The sequence below is a fragment of the Siphateles boraxobius genome, unplaced genomic scaffold (assembly GCF_051911475.1).
Source record: "Siphateles boraxobius isolate OS27281-9 unplaced genomic scaffold, OSU_SipBor_1 6, whole genome shotgun sequence".
Lineage (NCBI taxonomy): Eukaryota > Metazoa > Chordata > Actinopteri > Cypriniformes > Leuciscidae > Siphateles > Siphateles boraxobius.
Genome location: NW_027509186.1, coordinates 35,056,322 through 35,077,946, shown reverse-complemented (window position 1 = coordinate 35,077,946; position 21,625 = coordinate 35,056,322). Strand labels below are relative to the sequence as shown.

The 21,625-nt window shown below is 40.5% G+C and overlaps 1 protein-coding gene across 6 annotated transcripts; it reads right to left on the bottom strand.

Annotated features, from left to right (window-relative positions):
• Positions 1 to 288: 288 nt before the first annotated feature.
• On the bottom strand, positions 289 to 18,340 carry pxylp1 (2-phosphoxylose phosphatase 1). 6 transcript variants are annotated; one of them, XM_077207039.1, is made up of 7 exons: positions 18,199 to 18,340; positions 16,201 to 16,338; positions 5,559 to 5,720; positions 5,287 to 5,413; positions 2,853 to 2,992; positions 1,500 to 2,426; positions 289 to 896 (listed from the first exon to the last, which is right to left on the bottom strand). In XM_077207039.1, the coding sequence occupies exons 2-7, from the start codon at positions 16,277 to 16,279 to the stop codon at positions 880 to 882; spliced, it is 1,452 nt and encodes a 483-aa protein (XP_077063154.1). In that variant the 5' UTR covers positions 16,280 to 16,338; positions 18,199 to 18,340; the 3' UTR covers positions 289 to 879. The 6 variants fall into 6 exon arrangements, with proteins under 6 accessions (XP_077063154.1, XP_077063151.1, XP_077063152.1 ...); XM_077207036.1 differs by having other exon boundaries at positions 289 to 2,426; XM_077207037.1 differs by having other exon boundaries at positions 289 to 2,426; positions 18,204 to 18,333.
• Between the last annotated feature and the right edge of the window lie 3,285 nt (positions 18,341 to 21,625).

Here is a 21,625-nt window from a genome sequence, read left to right as displayed (position 1 = left end):
TACTGTACTTATCAGGTATTTTAAATAAACCCATGCCTCATCGCCATGTAAATGATGGATGCTAAAGGCCATAGTCTCTAGTGTTAATCGATAGTGCCCTTCTTGAGATCAGGGGAGTGAGGTTTACTTTTATAAGTGCTCACTAGCTGGCCTGCATTACATTTGGACACATTGCATGTCAAGTCAGATAGTCTTGTCTGGTCTAAGTGGATGGATTTTGAACAGAATAGGATACAATTTGTCTGAAAGTCAAAATTATATGTATTTTTCAGATAAACCACAGTGAAGTTTTAAGACAAAATGATTCATTTATTGAAAAATGTGCTTTGGAATGTGGCAGTACACTAATCATAAGAACGTCAATACAAAAGTTAATTTGAATCAATTTTACAGTACTCAGAAATACTACCACTCCTTTCACCTTTACGTTATACGAAAATAAAAAAAGAGAACAAAAGGAAATTAAAAGTACACACAATGTGTGAGGAATGTGTCAGGACAACATGATTGCGCAAAACTATACATTCTGCTAATACAATTCAAGTGGAAATTCATCCGGGACATCAAATGGAAGAGACGTGAAATGGAAATATTTTCCAATTCCCGATCACTGCAGAAACTCTGCAATAAAGTGGCGAAGTGCCCTATATCTAATACAAATATTTAAGAAATGTGGTAAAAAAACTGACAGTTTCTCTATTTAGCACATCCATTGGGATTGTCATGATGACTGGGCAGGACTCCTAGATCACTGACTCAGAATAAAGGCAAGAGGTGTTTTAACAAGTGAATGTTAGTGTGCTGGATATATGTGCTTTTGTAGGGTCGTTTGACATCACGTCACATTTAAAACCACAGTCGTCACCCAAATGTGCATATTCAATCACTGCCTAACTCTGTAAAAAAAAAAAAAAAAGTTGTTGTAAGCAACTTCAGTTTTTGTCAGTTGATTTTATGTGATTAGCAAAGTGTACCAATTTTTGTGCAGGACAATTATTTGGTCCACAGACTTAAGACCACATCAAAAACATTAGTAGTACTCGCTCTTAAAGGAACAGTTCACCCAAAAATAAAAATCCTGGAATTCTCACTTTCACGTCATTCCAAACCTTTTTCGGAAAACAAAAGGAGAAATTTTGAAAAACGTTAGTGCTGCTCTTGATCCATACAATGAAAACAAACTGTGACAAGCACCTGGAAACTCCTTGGTATATAGTGCATAAGTCGAATGGACTTTAGGGGAGATTTTCTTGCTCTTTTTGGAACTTTAAAGTCTTATTTTTTATTGATCATATTGCCATATGCATTCCACAAAATGTCATATGGGTTTGGAACAACATGAAGCAAATGATGACAGAATTGTACAGAATATTTGGGTAAACTATTCCTGTTCATTCTCCCGTTCATATATTACAGTACAATTTGGCGGCAGGCCTGCTGGTAACTCGTAGCATTAACAATATTGAACATATCCTTCCTCACAAACGACAGGAAATTACCCAGAGGGCACAGTGGCTGAGCAGAGTGTCGATTGTGGTCACGGCAGAAAGCTGTGTCAAAGGTCAAGTCCTCTCCGTTATAAAGAACACGAATAAACATATCGTCCAACCACTTTCCACGTTTCCTAGCATTCTTTCTCTCTTTCGCTTCGGGACTATTCCACAGCTCAAACACCAGGCGGGCGGCAAACCGTGGAAATCCCGCCCCTTCCAGACCAAGCGCGCTTAGCAATGGCGCCATGGTCACGTCATGAGCAGATGCTAAAGCGAAGGCCGCCTCTTCTGTGCCTTTGCGCGTCTGGCTTCCTCTGGCGATCTTCTCCAGTCGCTCTGCCGTACGGTTGAGGTATGGATGAGCCGCGAGCACAGCGTAGCGACGATAAAGCCCCGCCTTCCGTCGCTCCAGTTCGTCGTCTTTCTGCTGTCGTCGAATCACAGCAAAGTGCTGTAGTGTAAGACACGCCCCCTCATCTGGAGCATTTGATGTAGTCTGTGTGCTGGAGCACGGAAAGGGAAGACCGTGGCAAAAGTGACACAACAAAGCATCCACCGGATTGGCCGCCCTCAGAGTCTTTGTGGCCACACCCAACGTCTTGGCCATGGTGACATACGTGCGCTCGAGTTCGGTGTCGGCAATCCTCTGGTGATACTGCCTGCGCTGCTCCTGGTCCAGGTACCGGTTGCGTGCGGGACAGTCGCACGAGGAACCGCAGAAAAGCGTACTCCACTGCTGTCTAACCGTCAGACGTGACCAATCGAAATGTGGGAGGAAGCCGAAGAGGAAGGCCAATCCACTCTGGAGGGTGCGGCTTTTACTTGTAGTCTCCACCCACAACTGCCGCGGTGACCAATCAGCAGCGAGCAGATTGTGACGCTTGATGTAAGCCTGGCGAAGATGACCACCGTTTTTCAAGTGCTGTACGACTCCTGAAAGAGAGAAAAAGTGAAAGAAATATCAGTAAGCATGGGCAGTAACATTTCACACCAGTGATATTTTAGTTTCATTGATATATTACTACCGTTTTTGTTAATAATTTGAATTAGTTTTAGTTTGTATGGGTTTTTTTTAGTTTAATGTTGTTTTTGTCATTTTTATTGGATTTTTTTAAAATGATGTCTATGTCTATAAGTTTAATTTATATATATATATATATATAAATATATATATACTGTATTTTTTTTTCTTTTCTTTTTTTCCAGTTGACATTTATTTAATTTCACACAGCACTTTTTTGTGATTTTAGTTATTGATAGTTTCACACCAAGAATACAACATACATATATATATATATATATATATATATACCTACTAAAGAGAGAATGCGATTTCGGACACAGCCTGTGACTGGTTACCTGTCTGTGTAAGCTCTCCCATTTCACAGGTGCTGTGATTGGGTAATCGGGGCAGAGATCCCAGTGATGCGTCCCAGTGACCACGCCCACCGAGAGCCATGTGATTAATGAAGGCGGCCAAAAGGGGGTGAGAGGGCTTTCTGTGAAATTAAAACCATGAAAGATGTTTTACAACTTATTTTAAATCTGAAACAAATGCATGTGTTACATTCATGAAACCTTTTTCCAGATTAACAGTCTAAACCAGATGTCTCCTGAGGACCCACTGTCCTGCAAATTATATTTACAACACTTCAGCTCACCTGTCTGTATATTTTCAAGTGATTCTGAAGAGCTTGATCAGCTGCTTCAGGTGTTTGATTAGGTTTGGAGCTGAACTCTATGGGACAGGGGGTCCACAGGAGCAGGATTGAAGACCTCTGGTCTAAACACAATATGCATCATAATGGCCAACAAGCCGCTCTGAGGAGCCACGTGAGAATGTCATTACAAGATATATCCACAAGGGGGAGGCATGATAACATTTATAATGATAGAAGATAGAAAACGTCTGAATTTTTCAAGCTAATCTATACAGGTATATGCACCCGGGACATCTTCAAAGGGAATAAAAACGTCGATTAGCCTTTTGGTTTATTATAAAAATGCTACTTTTTACTTTCAGGAGTAGGACGTGGGTTAGACTGTAGTAAAATAATGAATATTATTTAAAAACAATAAAAGTCAAGGGCAGAGGTCTGCTATGAGCTTTTTCCCCGAAACTAATGCTCATCGACTGTTGAAGACAACAGCATTATCAAGAGCACAGATATCTACTACACTAAACTGATACATAATCCAACGACAATTACATGAAACATGCATCATTTAAAAAATGATTGCATAGATTTAATGCAGATCTAATGCAACTAAGGATAAATCAAAACAAAATTATGTTCTGTTATTACTATATGAACTACATGCAATAGACTCTGAGGTAAAGTTGATCATTTTTAATAGACTTCAGAAAAGTCCAGCAGGGATGTTGGATTACTGCATTTTATTATAATACATCTTTATTTTAAATCAGAACCAGTCAGAGCATTACGGTCATGTTGGGTCGGGTGGGTCACAAAGGCAATCACACATCAGACCTCTTAGGGTATGTCTGCATTTAGATAGCAAGGTTTGCAATGTTTGAAGAACTAGAGCACGATAAAGAGAAAGAGACAGAAGGATTTATGGTTGAGGATTACTTTGTAATACATAAATCTCAGACATCATGGGAATATTATGGGTTGCTGTGCGTGATTAATAATTCTTAGAAAATTCTGAAGCATGGCATTTGTCATGTCATTGGTTAGAATACAACGATGAAACCATGGAAACACAACAATGTTATTTTAGGTAGCATTACAGTGACTCTTCACTGCTGCCGTAACCACAGCGACAGCTCAGGGATGGATAAAAGACGACTGTGGGAATGGAATATTAATCTGATAACGACTCATAAACTGCATACTCTATTGATAAACAGTAAACCCGATAAACACACAAACATAAGTCCACTGATGGTTATCAGTTGTAAGCTCACAAAAAAAAATCTTCTAATATGATGGACCTTGAAAACAGGCAGGATTTTAAAATTATGCATTATGTACTTTTTGAGTCATTTCATTATATATTTTGACAGACATACAGATAGACAGAGACAGACAGCCAGTTGGATGGACGGATAGATGGATGGATGGATGGACGTTCGGACGGTGGGATGGATAGATAGATAGATAGATAGATAGATAGATAGATAGATAGATAGATAGATAGATAGATAGATAGATAGATAGATAGATAGATAGATAGATAGATAGATAGATAGATAGATAGATAGATAGACGGATGGATGGATGGATGGATGGATGGAGGGACAGCCGGATGGAGGGACAGACGGATGGAGGGACAGACAGACAGAGGGATAGATAGATGGATGGATGGACAGACAGACAGACAGAGGGATAGATGGATGGATGGATGGACAGACAGACAGACAGAGGGATAGATGGATGGATGGATGGAGGGACAGACAGACAGAGGGATAGATAGATGGATGGATGGACAGACAGACAGAGGGAAAGATGGATGGATGGAGGGACAGACAGAGGGATAGATAGATGGATGGATGGACTGATGGACAGACAGACAGTGGGATAGATAGATGGATGGATGGACTGATGGACAGACAGACAGTGGGATAGATAGATGGATGGATGGACTGATGGACAGACAGACAGTGGGATAGATAGATGGATGGACGGACAGACAGAGGGATAGGTAGATGGATGGATGGATGGAGGGACAGACAGAGGGATAGATAGATGGATGGATGGACAGACAGTGGGATAGATAGATGGATGGATGGATAGCATCATCAGATAATTTACATATGAATGTATACCTCTTCTCTGATAGAGTGCAATCTATGGCGGGTTTCTTGGTTTTTGGGATGGAGTATAAAGGGAAACGGTCTCCATGGCGAATCATCACCTGAACCGACAGCAGCCTGTAGTCAGCCGGACTATGACCTACGACACACGCAAATACAACATCACACCACATCTGAGAGAGTCTTCAGGTGTGTGAGGAGGTAAACGTGTGTGTGTGTGTGTGTGTGTGTGTGTGTGTGTGTGTGTGTGTGTGTGTGTGTGTGTGTGTGTGTGTGTTTCTTACCCTCCCAGCCATGCTCGCTGAGGTTGGGGTAATTACAGTACTGGTGGGTGTCTCGGATCGGGTCAGGGGCGGGAGGATCCGTATGGAGGACTGGATTCACACGCTTTCTGCTTTTACCAAGTGACCTTTGCTCTGCCGCCGGATTGGTTGGAATGAGGTGCACTAGGGAAAGAAAGAAAGGACTATGAGAGTCATTAAGCACAAGCACACACACTATTTCCAGCTTCCTCAGTTCTGACCTCATAGAACAAACATTGAGGCTGCACAGTGCTGCGGATTGTTGGATTTTGGGAATTGCCATGGCGATGTGGGCAGAGGGAGGAGTCTGACCGGATATTAGCCAGTGATTGACAGCTACCAGAAAGAGGGCCCTACAATCCTTCAGTGTGACAGATAAAAACACAAGTCCAACATCTTTGAGCTACATATTTGCACTTTAAGTACACATAAATAATTAAAACAACTTTTATATTACGATAAATGTAATTTTCTTTAAGCAAAAGAATAAACTGTACTATCAAAATAACTTTTTCAAAACCAGCATTTATTAAACCAGTTCAAAAAGAGCATTTATAGAATCTAACCTGTTTCACACACACTATAAAAAACTGAATTATGATTGTTTTTATTAAAAAAACATACGTGGATAAAATGTGAAATAAGGTATGATGATTCTTAAATAACGTGAAATGTTTTAAGAGAAACCTGCAGCATCATCCTCAAACTCTTAACTACATTATAATTTAATACACTTAAATAGGCCTACATTAATTCAAACAAAATAATTCTGTTTTCCAATAACATGGCAAATGAGGGAACTAATAAGCAAATTAATGGGAACCAGGTGATAGGAATAAAGGAACAAACAGAAACACACTAGGAAACTGGGTCAATATAAAAAGAAAAAACTGAACATAAACCTGACACAAGAAAAACTATGCAATGCTAACATTTTTCATTGTTCCTTTTATATAACAATTAAATTTGGAATACACACAATATTATGAAAAACACTGTTAGCATAGAAACCAAACTGATAAATACAAAATAAACGAATGAATAAATGGCATCGGGCTAAATTAATGTTTTATTACAAACAGGTCTGACCCCAGCATTTCCAACTACCGATGTAAACAACCAGGAGTTAAACTCACCAGACAGAAGTATAACGGTTAGCTGGTTTATACGCGCAGCGACGGACATTGTGGAGATGTGAAAGCGAGCATGTGTAGGTGTGTGTATTTGTGCACCTCATACTGGTTTTAATTCAGCATCAAACCCCCTCTGACTTACTCCCGCCTCTAAAAGCGGCCTGACCAATCACATGTTAGCTCCTAACTCTCAGCCAATAACAGGACAGCTCTGTGTAGAGGCCGGCCACACAAAGAGCTCTTTGTAGCTGAGTAGGCCTATAGTGTACAAGAAAAATCAAACACACCTAAAACACAAGTAAAATAGACACAAATCAAACAGGACAGACAGTGTTTATACTACTGTTCAAAGCCATTGGGCTGATATTGTGTGTGTGTGTTGGCATTGTGCACTTATGCGATGAAGCAATGCTGACAGAAACCCACAATTAACCAGGATGAGAACAGCTCCTCTTTCATCCTTCGCTTCTCTCTTTCTCATTTTCAATGTATAGCTTCTTTCTCTCCGTCTGCTTGTTAGTCTACAGACCTGGAGCCTCTTTCTTAAAACAGCATCAGTCATGCTTGAGTGAACTGAAGTAAGAGAGAGAGAGAGAGAGAGAGAGAGAGAGAGAGAGAGAGAGAGAGAGAGAGAGAGAGAGAGAGAGAGAGAGAGAGAGAGAGAGAGAGAGAGAGAGAGAGAGAGAGAGAGAGAGAGAGAGAGAAGTTGGATAATTTAAGACTCGGTTCTGTCCTACATTCAGACAGCTTTCAGCTCATGTTGGAGAAACCACAAAGGACAGAATGAATTATTAATGACCTCACACAGGGTGAAAGAAACAGGCAACGCGAGGAAGGCAGAATGACAGTAAGGATGACAAACATAATCAGCATTAGTGGAACCCATATCAGACCAAAAACTGTCACTTAAAATGATATTGCAACTATTTTTACAATGAGATTTAAGCACCTGGGGCCTCATGTACAAAGATTTGCGTTGAATTCATACTAAAACATTGTGTACGGACAAAGCTGTAAATGTGCGTACGCACAAAAAATACAGATGTATGAATCTCTGCGTACGAAGGATCCCACACATTCTCTTTGTACATCCCAATTAACTTAAAAATGAGCGCACGTGCACGAGCACAACGCCCCACCCAGTCTCCTCCCTTAATTAAATACATTTAAATATGGTAATGAGTCCACTTTGGCAAAAGAAAGGAGTAAGAAAATGGCTAAAGCAAGCGGCAAGAAGTGAAACTTTACAGAAAGGGAATCGGAGGTGCTACTATCGGAGGTAGAAACAAGAAAAAAAATATTTGGAACTTTGTCCTCCGGAATTAATAACAAAAGGAAAAAATATGAGTGGGAGAGTTTGGCTGATGCCGTCAATGCGGTGGGATCTGAAATTCGAACTGTAAATGACCTTAAAAAGAAATGGTCTGATATAAAGGTGGACGTTAAATGGAGAACTGCTGCAAACCGACAAAGTGTGGGCAGAACAGGCAGTGGTAAAGGGGTCGATGAACTTACACCCTTTGAGCAGAGAGTTGCCTCAATTATGGGTAAAACTTTACTCTCTGGAGTAGTATCTGCTGCTCTGGGAGACTCGGATTTACTACAGGACTGCCACGAAGGTAACATATATTATCTGCACATTTATTGAATGTAAATGTTTCCGATTCACATATGCAAATTCTTCTTCAGATGGCGCCTTAATGTGTGTGCAGTCGATCGCTCCGATTACATTAGGAAAACCGGCTATCGCTGCAAATTGCGTTTTAATGTTTGGCTGGTCAACTGCATTATATGGGAACCTTATATACCTGGTAGACATGCGGATGATCCTGACCCATACCATTGGAATTGCGCGGCTCAAAGACGACTGGCTTATTCCTGAGCGGTCTGCCAGTTCCCTTTGGAAAGAACCAGTTGCCAGGAAACCAAGTGTTGTCAGCACCTACAAGGGAACGGGTATTGCGTGGCTCCTCGCTGTCTATCTCTCTCTAGATTCGGACCCAACTCAGCACAGAGCTCCAAGAGGATAGCCCTTGGAAATCTGAAACGGCTGATAAGCCAGTCATCATCCTGGGCCAGAAAATCATTGTGGTCCCTAAAAACTCGTTCTCTTCGGATTCTGCCATAGCAATGTCCTCTAATAAGGACAAAGCTGCCATTGCCATAGACTAAGGGTTGTATCAATTTGCATATGCTTTTATATGTTCTTACTTAATTGCATAATTGATAGAATATTCCCATAAGGCTCATGTGACAATATATGTAAATTATTTTATAAATTGCAAATTAATAGCAATGCTTCCCACAGGTGGTAGTGCGATAGACTTGTAGAACAATTCGTTGTGTAATGTTTGCAACTTAACTTCATTGCCTGTAAGAGTCGCCAACGGACAAAAACTATGAGAAATGTATGTACGCCAGACATGAAATTGGCGTGGAGGAACGCACATTCTCACGTTAATTTCACTGTTAGTACATCCGACCATGAGCGTGAAAGCTGGCGTAAGCAAAGTTTTTGTGCGTACGCAAGATTGATACATGAGGCACCTGGTCTCAAGGTGGATGCACAACATGGTAAAAAGACGTGAAATGGTTTATTGTGTGTTCACCCTGTGCGTAGCCCACATATGATGGTATTTTACCAGCTGAGAACTCGTGAAGAGCCTATCAAAAGTGTAAATGAGTCAAAACAGCAGCAGGAATCCCTCCGTCACACACAAACATAGATCTGCTGCGGGGAGACACTGTTCTGATGCCTGTACTGAACTTTGACGGGCAACATTGCGACTATGACGAGAAAAAAACAGGTATGCTTGAGCATTCTGTCCTTTTTAGGGGCTCATATTCCCGTTTTTGGTTCGTTTACATGTCTTTGGTCCGTGTTCCGTTCATATTTCCTTCAAACTGCACCAGAGTTCGTTTGGAAGTGGACTGAGACTCATCTTTTCAGCGTCTCGGTCCGCTTGTTTGGTGGCACCAGGGTTCAGATGGCAGCGTTTAACCCTTTTACAAATGAACCGCACTAACAGAGCAATCGCACCAGAGTTTGTTTTAATCGAACCAAACATGCCAAGTGTGAACACGCCCTATAGTCTTGGTTCGCTTAGCATTCACATTGTCATTTTTAACATCGAATCTAAAGATAAATGGCTTTTATGACGTATATTTTGAGACAGAACTTGTCGAACATCCAAAACAATCCTGTGTGCTGGGGTGAGAACTCGTGAAGAGCTTATAAAATGTGTAAAGAAGTCAAAACAATTGCAGGAATCCCTCCGTCAGACACACAAACATAGATCTGCTGTGAGGAGACGTGGTTCTGATGCCTGTACTGAGCTGTGATGGGCAACATCACGACTATGACAAGAAAAACAGTATGCGTGAGCATTCTGTCCTTTTTAGGCTCTCATCTTGTAACATCAAGTCCTATTTTTGGTTTGTTTGGATGTCTTTGGTCCGTGATGCGTTCATATTTCAGTCAAACCGCACCAGAGTTCATTTGGAAGGGAACAAGACCCACCTTTTCAGCTCGACTCTCAGTCCGCTTGTTTGGACAAGGATATGATGGCAATGTTCACAGTTATTTAAATGAACCACACTAACAGAGCAATCCCACCAGAATTCATTTTAATCTAATCAAACCTGCCAAGTGTGAACACACACTTAAGGACAGAGAGAGACTGTAAAGCATGTCAAAGGCCGACTCTTTCATGTCTGAACACAACAAAAACTTGGTTCTCGTATACTGGCCAGGTAGTTCCTGTTGCTCAGACTGAGCTGTGATTGGATGTGGGATGCAGAGGGCGGATATTAAGAGTATCACTGACCAATCCCTACTTACCTTATCCAAAAAAATGTCATGTTTGGTTTCATTTGAGTTGGCTTAGCAATTTCTAACCATCTGTGCTGTTAAACGACTAAATTAGCAGGATTTCCTGTAGCTGTCACTGTGACATGAAATGTTTAATCTGCTGGGCTGGTTTCTAAGATACAGATAAGCGCATTCCTCGGCGAAAGAGGATTTTCAGTCAAGGACATGGGACACTGGGGTCTAATCTGAGAATAATCTGTCTCAAAAAGCCAATCTAACTGACCCTTACATTATAAAAATACATAAACATTTCTCTTCTGCAAATCATATTCTCACTAATGACTTTGGGACTTCCATTTTTTTTGACTGCTCGGTTTCAAGTCTTAAAAATATATCATGTAAACATGATATGATTCCAGGGACTGCATTTAGACAGTTTAAACAAACTGTCTGTAAAGTATCATCCATGTGTCAGCTGGCGGCCCCCAACTTATGCTGGGTTAACAAGCTCATGTAAATGTGGTCAGAGAGAGTCTGTACTTGTCTTACTTAAGTCACCAGGAAATGAAAATTCACCTATTCACTTTAAATTCATCTATTTTCTAAATGCATGTTCTAAATCATATTGCATCCAATTTAAATTTTGTTGTTTTGAACTTGAATTGTTTAACTCCTTCCACACCACCATTTTTTTTAAAGATGCCAGCCAGTGCCAGCATTTTTTATCATTTTCACAAAAATGTCAAGGCCCCCCCATAATATCTAGTTGTATTAATATCTGAACATGCATTGTCAAAAGAATGAGAGAATGAGAGACTGCTTAAAAAAATGATTCTAGGCTTTGTGCATTCTTTTTTTATCAACACTTGAATGTGGGTACGTTTCATAAAAAATCAACATTTTGAATGTTTTATGATCACGTTATTTTACATGTGCGTAAGCAATGCTTCTATCGCTTTTTTCTGCTGCTTCTTCGCCTGTGCTTGATCTGGAGATTCTGTACTATTTCAGAAGATGCATGATAATGCCCTCCTTACCGTATAACAGTGAAAACATGGATTGCCGGAAAATTCCATCAATGTGTCATAAATGATGGAAAATTCCATCAATGATGTGGAAGTGTAAATTTTGTCAATGCCTGGGAAGCAGTGTCATAAATGACTGAAATTCCTAGACTGGGTAATCCCAGCCCGATCTGCCGGTGATTTAAATTCGGCCTGCAGCTCAGGCTGGAAACTTGTAAATTTTTCTATCCTGCTTCCGTTACAAATCTGCGGGGACCAATCACAAACTGGCTTATCCACCTGGCGGGCTATTGGCGGGTTTAACACGATGACGATAGAGAAGCGACGGCAAGCAGCTTTTTGTTTACATTCAACATGGCGACCACTCACTTTCATGTTTTTTATTTGCACAACCTGCAAAAATCGCTCGATGCCATTGCTGCTTCTGCAAACCGCTGATCAATGCTACAAACCAACACGTCTGTTGACACGTTTCCTGCCTGGAGTTTTCGCATCGCTCTGCAAAGTACGTCACCCGTACTTGGTCTGATTGAGAGAGTCATTTGAACTATGCCCGTTGATCAGGCCTCTTGTGCAGTAGAAAATACAGAGCAGACTACTCAGATTAATGTTCAATCTTAAAAGATTGAGCTTGGTCTGGTGATAGCCAGACTATGAAATTCCATCAATGTCAGGGAAGTGTTGTGTCGTTAATGAAGGAAAATCATGTCATTGGTGGGAAAGTGATGTGTCATAAATTATGGAAAATTCCATCTTTGGCAGGGAAAGGATTCATCAAAATGTCATAACTGGACCTTCCAATGAAAACAGCACACTTCTCTCTGGTGATGTATGCAGGACTTCTCCAATCATTTAGCCTGTTTTAACCCCGCCCTTGCAATCTTGCGTTTATCTTCCTCCACTTTTAACATACTCAACATCAAATCAACAACCGATGCATAGAACCAAGTCCTCGTCCTAGATATTTTCTTTTCCGATAATCTGTTACACTTGGTTGTACGCTAGGGCTGGGCGATATGGCCAAAAAATCATATCTCGGTATTTTTTGGTTAAATGGCGATATACGATATATATCTCGGTACTTTCTACGTTTTCTATTTGGATAAAGAAAATGTATTTATTTAAAAAAAAATGTTATTTCACATCCTGCTCAATGATATCCAAACAATGTTGATATTGAAGGATATGGAAACAAATAGGGAATGTAATGTAGGCTATGCAATATATTATGTGCAAAAAGGTGGTTAAAATCACATTACATTCTAACTTTGTAACATTACAAACTAAAAACAAAAATAATGCTTTTGTTTTTAAAAATGACTAAAGGCTAAACTAAAAATGAAAATAAAAACAAAAGCACAAACGAATTATATTAGCCTGCATTTGATTACCCCATTATAATGGTCACTTTCATAAAAATATACTTGTAGGTTTAAAATTCCACATATGGCACATTTATTGTCTCCAACAACAAATATTTTAGTAATATGTATTTAAGTCAGAATTATTGCGCTACTGTTCTATTATGCTCGTCTGTTTGGCGCGCGTGCGCGCAGCGGCGCTCGTTCACGGAAGCTTGAATTTTAGCGGAGATTCGCTTGCAGAAGCTCGTCCTCTCCTGACAGTGAAATGGACATATTTGTTTGATTTGTTTGAACATTTACAGATGGAGAATATACCTGTGAAATGTAAGTTAAACACTGAGGAAAGCACCACATCTCAAACGCATTAAACAGCGCCAGTATTTATCTTTCAGTCACTAACAGTAGGCTATCTGTCCGAGCATCTGACAGGGCAAGCTGCTTTAAACTTGTTAACTATCTTACCAGTTATTTCGAAGCGCTTAATAAGCTTGTGTCATGTTTAAGACAAATTGTACTGTTCTTTCACTGCAGGAGCTCACACTGCATACTCCACTATTTTTCAGATGGAATATAAACGGTATTGCCTCATTCCATATCATGGGGAAAAAAAAATATCGATATATTGTACAAACTCGATATACCGCCCAGCCCTATTGTACACCATAATACGGAATAAAATATTTGTCGCTACTTCCATTTTTTTGCGACTTCAAAATTGTTTGACATATTTCTGAGCAGTGGATCAGGCATAAGCCATTTCATTTAATGTGATGTTTCTTCTATACAGTGGAAGAAAGGATCTTAGTTTAGTGGTTCCCAGAATGCTAAATTACATGTTTGTTTGTTGGGGATGCACCATCAAGTACCCTGGAGTGAATTTAAGCACCATGGTATATTTCAAAGTAACACCACAGTACTTTTTTTGTAGATGTTTAAGAATTTGTTATTGAAAAACCCATATTGATTGACCAAAAATCTGAATATTGAGGGTGTTCATGTTGGCCTAGTGTCATGACTGCTCTGACACACAGGATAATTGAAAGGATAATCCACAATCGTAGTCCAAAACAGGGAAGATGTCAATAGCACAGTCCAAACAATGACAGAGTCCAAGGCACAGGCAAACAGAGAAATCCAGGGCAACAGGCAAAAGATCAAAACCAAGACAGGGGCAACAATGAAACAAGGCTCATAAATGCAATACAAACACATACAAGACTTTGCAATGAGTGACTAAATTAACCAGGCTTATTTAGGCAGGGAATGTAATGAGAAATAGATGAGAACAAACAGAGATGATGATACCGGGCAGTGAGTTCTGGGAAATGTAGGCTAGTCCATGTTGCAATGACAATGAACAAGAGGGGAGTGCCCTCTGGTGGATATCAAGGGCACTCCAGCTGGTTATCCAGATGCTCCTCAACGGGTCCAGGAGGAGGGTGGAGCGGAGGCGGACCCGGGGGTGGGATGAAGGGCCAGGTCCATGGAGTTGAGGAAGTACTGGAGACGGTGGTAGTGTAGGAGGCCAGGGCAGACCAGGCAGTGCAAGTGGCCTCGGCAGAACAGGCTGGGCAGACAAGGCTGAAGATCCCCATGGTGGAGCAGATGACCACCAAGGCAGTGTAGACGGTACTGAAGACCCCCACTGCAGAGCAAATGATCGCCACAGCCGAGCAGATGGGACTGAAGATCCCCATGGTGGAGCAGGAAACCACCACGATGGAGCTGGTTTGGCCGAAGACCACCATTGTGGAGCTGAAGATCCCTAGGGCAGATCAGGTGGAACTGGAGAGCACCTTGGCGTATCAGGCAAAGCTGGAACACAGAGAGGTTAGGAACGGTCTCTGTGGCCATCACGGAGAGTTCGTAGACGACCTCTATAGTCGTGTCAGGGCAGACAGAAAGTTCAGGAATGACCTCCGTGGTCATATCTGGGCAGACAGAGAGTTCATTGATGACCTCTGTGGTCATGCCGGGGCAGAGATTCACTTAAGAAACGACCTCTCTGGTCGTGTCTAGGAAAATAGGAAGTTCATGGGCGACCTCCATGGTCACATCAAGGCAGACAGAAAGATCACAGGCTGGAACCGACACATGGCTGAGCTCTGGGGCAGGAGTGGGCTCTGAAGTGGACTCAAGGGCTGGAGCAGGTTCTGGAGCAGATTTATGGGCTGGAGTGGACTCCCGGGCTTGAGAGCAGTGCACAGCCCAAACACACAAAATGGCCCTAGCCGTAACAGGTAGTACAATTGACGGACAGAACCTCTGGAACCCTAAGATTAAATACCACCACAGAGATGCCAGCTGCTCGCACTGACATCAGTGGTGAGTCCTACAAACTGGAAGCCAGTCTCAAACACCTAGGAACTGCCGTGGCAGCTTCAGATGCAACATTCATAACGGCTGAATACTCTGGAGAGGCGGCCATGTTGTGAAGAGGCTCTGGTCTTGGGAATAACGGACTGGAAAGCGCTGAGAGAACTGGACTTGCCCCCATCAAAGCTGGAAGTGCTGGAGACTGTGATGGGCCAAGCTTCGGTGGCCACATACTGTAGAGGCCCCCCCTCCTCTAGGCGTACATGATTTTATGGGCTCAGCTAAGCCATGACAATACAAGTCCTTAAAAACAGCATCTTTTCAGTTTAGTCGGTTGGCGAGAGCACAGAACTGTTCAGTATAGACCTCTATAGTATGGGTACAAATTTTCTGTGCTGGATCCATGTCATCTGTCATGAAACTGCTCTGATACACAGGGTTGAGGATCCAAAATGAGTAGTTTATTGAAAGGGTAATCCACAATCATAGTCCAGGACAGGCAGCTGGGGATTGTGACACCTAGCATTGGTAATACCATGGTATTCAACCAAAGTATAATGGTATTTCCATAGTGTGGCCGTGGCGCCGTACGATTTTGTAAGAGTCTATAGACACCCTTTGTCTTTTTTTTTTTGGCTAATTAAAAAATTATCACTTAAATTGTGCTCTACTGAAACGTGAAAAAAATCCATGATATAGCACTTCAAGGGAAATGCCTTTGTTTAGTGTGTTGAATGCGGTCTAATTGAGACCATATTCCCACTGGAATTACAAAACACACACACACACACACACACACACACACAGGCACATCGCAAGAATGTAAATACAACCCAGCGGAGGTCAAATTCCCACCTGACACACTAAACATACATACAACGCAGTCCCCAGGGAAACATTAGAGTATTATGAATAGCTGTAAGCTCATACAGAGGAAACGTGACTGAAATCATTCATTGTGGTTCACACACTTACAATACTGCAAGCTGAAACTCAGCACCGCCAGCAGCGCACCCACCACCAGCACCATGATGAAACGGCTCCTTGCCAGCATTGTCCTGTGATTGGTTCAGACCCCTGTCCATCAGCCATACATGCACAGCTTCCTGTCACCTGGGAAATCAAGAGCAACAGAAACTTAATATAACACACATACAAATAACAAAACATTACTAGGAGTTTTATTGCTTAACAAAAGTCCTTCAACAAGTCTGAGATGTTGCAAGGACTCAAAACAACCCCCGTAGTGCTTATTTCCCTTTTATAAACATATTGCAGCAAAAACATACCATGTAGGAAAACCAAAGTCTGTTGAAAACACAAACTGACAACACTACACACAGCACCAGCAAGCAACATGTAATTTACCCCAGTCACACAGAAGCAGAAACTGTTATTAACTCTAAATACAGATAATAGCTATGCCTTTAAATTCATTCCTGCAGCAAGCTTTTTGACCATATCTAAAGTACACAAACAAACACACACAGCTGATGAACTGAGCAGATGTTTAAAGCTGTCAGAGGCCACATCATAAGAGCATTAAACCACACTTCCTTGACTACACCCTTCACTCGTCTGCAGCAGACATACAAACAAGTATGCATTGACATTTGAAGTATTACAAGTTTTCAGCTGCAGCTTGGATTTAACACCTTTTTGTTGTTCTTGCAATAAAACTGCAAACCCCTGTGACAACACCAGTGAAAACACTGTCAGCAGTCCCTTGCAGTGTGACATGCCATTCAGGATTATTTAAATGAACTAGTGAAGGCTAAAACTATACAAAAATTAATGACTTGAATAGCCTACATGTTTTCGGTCACTGAAATAAAAGGAGCCATTCTGTCATGTGACAAGAACTATAAAACACATCCTTGAAGACCCTCCTTGTATCTCAAGGTCATCAAGTTCGTTTTAAAAAATGCTTTCTTCAGATGACAGTGATAATATTCTCAAATATTCATATATATATATATATGTATATATATGATTAATATGTCTTCACGTGTGTATTATTTTGGTACTTTTTGCCTTTGTGATAATACCACTTTCTTGATTTTTTTAAATGTATAAACCAAACATAATCTAATTACTGTAATTTAAGTACTTTTCCCTTGATAAAGTAAAGGGATTTCTCTTATTTTTTACTGTAATATAATTACAATTACTTCTGATGTAATTGCATTAAATATTTTATAAACTAGTCTATACAACAATTTAAAACAATAGTGAATTTAACATTAAAATGTAATGTTAAAATGTACGTTTTTAATGTAACCTCTCTTTACACAATTTAGTCGATTCAAGAATAATTTATGCAATTGTATTAATTTTAAGAGAGCGTAATTAGTACAGTAATATAATTACATTGTTAAAGATGGAATTAGTAGCTACTAGCTAGTAATTAATTCATTTTATAGTAACTTACAACACTGGAGCCCAACAAGAATTCATATATTGCATTTCTCAGAACTTGGCATGTGTTTCAATCTAACTTCTGTACAGGTTTTTTTATATATATTATATATAGACTAAATGCCATACTGTAAGATACACACGATCAATTTAACCTATAATCTTGATATTGAAAAAACAAAGCCCATGTTATTTGGCCTCATTTCAAATATATGGAGAAGTAGATGACAGCTCGCCTATAATAACGTAATTTTTCGCAATAAATGTCTCAGTCTGAAAGTGTTGTCTTGAACTCCGATAATGCAGGAACGACACTGTCTGTTTCCCTGCAAATAATGTCCATATGTCGTCTTATGCGAGTGAAGATGATCAGTTTATGATCTTAAAAGAGTAGGCCTATTCAGAAATCGCGCAAAGAGAAAACGAGAAGAATACGTATGGAAAAGTGCTAAAGGAATAATGATTCTGGAAGCAGCGCGTTCAGTAAGACAAGCAAAGCAACAGATCAAACACACTTGACACGTCACGACACGAGAAGAGGGAAACCCGCTTTACCTGACCTAAAAGAGCCCAAATATTCCGTTCAGAGGAGTCGACCAGAACGATAATCCATCAGCCCTCAAAGAAGACTCAGCCCTGCTGTGAGCCTCTCTGCGGCTCCTATAACAACATAAACCCTGTGTGTGTGTATGTGTGTGTTTGTGTGTGTGTCAGACATTATTGTTGAGTTTTACTGCTCCCTCTGCTGGTCATAGTAGTCAAAGACGTTGTTACCATGGTGTACCATGTTATGTGATAGCATGGTAGGCTACTTTGACATATACTCGATAGCCATATGAATGATAACGTGTGCCTGTGTTTATATTACATTGATTGCGGGGACCAAATGTCCCCACAAGGATAGTAAAACCTGAGATCACCTACATTGTGAGGACCAGCCAGCATTCCCCACTAGGGAAATGGTTAAATAAATATACTAAACTTTAACTTTTGAAAATGCAAAAATGCATAAAGTTTTCTGTGATGGGTAGGTTTAGGGGTAGGATAAGAGTAAGGGGGTAGAATATACAGTTTGTACAGTATAAAAACAAAGATAGCGAACCAGACGTGTGTGTGTGTGTGTGTGTGTGTGTGCGTGCGTGTGCGTGCGTGCTTGTGTGTTTGTGTCAGACATTATTGTTGAGTTTTACTGCTCCCTCTGCTGGTGATAGATGGTCAAAGACTTTGTTACCATGGTGTACCATGTTATGTGATGCCATGGCTACTTTGACATACTCGATAGCCAATTTGATCTATCTATCTATCTATCTTTTAGAGGCAAGGCAAGGCAAGTTTATTTATATAGCACATTTCATACACAGTGGTAATTCAAAGTGCTTTACATAGAAGAAATTAAAATAATCAAAAGAAATCAGAACAATTAAAACAGTTTAGAATAAAAGATAAAATACAGAAATAATCAAAATAAATCAGAATAATTAAAACAGTTTAGAATAAAAATAAAATAAAATACAGTACGAACAGTCGGATGGACAGTGGTACAGTGCTCATTCAGTAAATGCACAGCTAAACAGTGTTTTGAGTTTAGATTTGAATGTGACTACTGTAGGAGCACATCTGATCTCTTCTGGAAGCTGGTTCCACCTGCGGCTGGCATAGTAGCTAAAAGCAGACTCGCCATGCTTAGAGTGAACCCTTGGTATTTCTAGCTGATGTGATCCTAATGATCTGAGTGATCTGTTCGGTTTATATTCAGTGAGCATATCTGCAATGTATTGAGGTCCTAGGCCATGAGTGATTTATATACCAGTAATAATACTTTAAAATCAATCCTAAATGTAACTGGCAGCCAGTGTAAAGACCTGAGGACTGGTGTGATGTGTTCATATTTTCTGGTTCAGCTCAGAATCCAGCTCAGAATCAGCTCAGAATGAGCTGCAACTCTCTTATGGTCTTTTTGGGAAGGCCAGTGAAGAGTCCATTACAGTAATCCACCCTACTGGTGATGAAAGCATGCAGAAGTTTCTCTAAGTCTTGACTTCCAGTCAAAGCATCTAATACTTGCAATAAATTTCAGGTGATAGTATGCTGATTTAGTTATTGCTTTGACATGACTACTGAAACTAAGGTCTGACTCCAGAGTCCTGTCTTGATTTTTTGTTGTTTGATTGAAGGTATAAATTCACCTTGAGAACTTCATCTTTGTTTCCAAACGCAATGACTTCAGTTTTGTCTTTGTTTAACTGAAGAAAGTTTTGGCACATCCAATTGTTTACTTCATCAATGCATTGGCAAAGGGAGTCAATGGGGCTGTAATCGTTAGGCGATAGGGATAAGTAGAGCTGTGTGTCGTCTGCATAGCTGCGGTAAGCGATTTGGTTCTTTCTCATTATTTGGCTCATTGGGAGCATGTACAGGTTGAATAGGAGTGGCGCAAGAATTGAGCCTTGCGAGACTCCGCATGTCATGGATGTCCACTCAGACTTATGATCTACTCACATATTAACCTCTGCCTCCTAAGTATGACCTGAACCATTTTAGGACTATCCCAGAAAGCCCAACACAGCCTGTCAAGAACTATGTTGTGATCGACAGTGTCGATCTTAGAGAAGAGAGAAGTGTGTGTTTGTTTGTTTGTTTTTTGTTTGTTTGTGTGTGTGTGTGTGTGTGTGTGTGTGTGTGTGTGTGTGTGTGTGTGTGTGTGTGTGTGTGTGTGTGTGTGTGTGTGTGTGTGTGTGTGTGTGTGTGTGTGTGTGTGTGTGTGTGTGTCTGTGTGTGTGTGTCTGTGTGTGTGTCTGTGTGCACTTTGATCTGAAAACTATCAATGATCTACCACGGGGGTTCTGGTTTTGCTCCAGGACACAGATGTTGATTAGGATTAGGATTAAATGTCTCTTGAATTTGGATGGTTTCATGCTCGGGGCAGTGCCGACCACATGTCAACAAACCATGTTTATCCTTGCAGTTGAACCCATATACTCCTCCATTTTAAAGTATAGTAATCATAGTAAGTACATGGTTAGTTGTACTGTTATTTGCATGTATTCATTGTTTTTCCTTGCTATCAGAACAAACCTGCAACCCAAGTGCCACTGGTTGAACCATAACAGTGCTAGATTACTCTGTATCGATGCTGTGGTATGTTTTGATATTTTGTTGCATGTTTGTACCCGTTGAACTCATTTCAGGGCTTAAGGTGGAGCATTGTCAGCAATTACTGATCGAAAAATTACAGATTATGGGGGAATACAGGGGAATGAGGAACCGCAAGAGAAATATAAAGTTATTTTGATAAACCAGTTAGTGAACTTATTATCTCTTCTTAAAAAGAAACGAATGGTTTCCATTCTTTCATGGACACACACACACACACACACACACACACACACACACACACACACACACACACACACACACACACACACACACACACACACACACACACACACACACACACACACACACACACACACACACACACACACACACACATTTACAGTCTAGGATTGCAAGTTAAAGCATGTTTGACACTGACTCATATGTAATTAAAGCCACACATACATACACCCACGAAGATTGAATCACTGTAAATATAGTACTGCCTGTTACAACACACACAGTTCAAAGAGCTGTCTTCTGAAGCACCTTGTTACAGACATGTGATAATGCTTTGTCTTCATCTCATCCTTGGTTTCTTTATCTCTCTTGAACACACACACTAAGACACAGTCTCTGTTAATTCCCTGCAACTGATTATTTTGTTTGAATGTAAGTTTGTTAATTGTATTTTACATATCTGAATTGTTAGGGTTAACTGTTTAGTGTTCATTTCAATTAAGGATATGAACTACAGCAAAAGTTTTGTCTTTATGCTCTAGGTTGAGGACACGTGCAAGGACTTTACCATTTTGATGAAACGATGACCTACAAAAGTAAACCATTCACACACCATCGCCGCATTAATTCTCCTTTACATGTCAGT

Coding starts and splice junctions, on each gene's coding strand:
- pxylp1 (XM_077207036.1), bottom strand. CDS start 16,279: ATGCTGGCAAGGAGCCGTTTCATCATGGTGCTGGTGGTGGGTGCGCTG. Junction 5,721..16,200: donor GAGTTTCAGCTTGCAGTATT/GTAAGTGTGTGA, acceptor TTCTTTCCCTAG/TGCACCTCATTCCAACCAAT. Junction 2,993..5,286: donor TGCACTCTATCAGAGAAGAG/GTATACATTCAT, acceptor TTAATTTCACAG/AAAGCCCTCTCACCCCCTTT.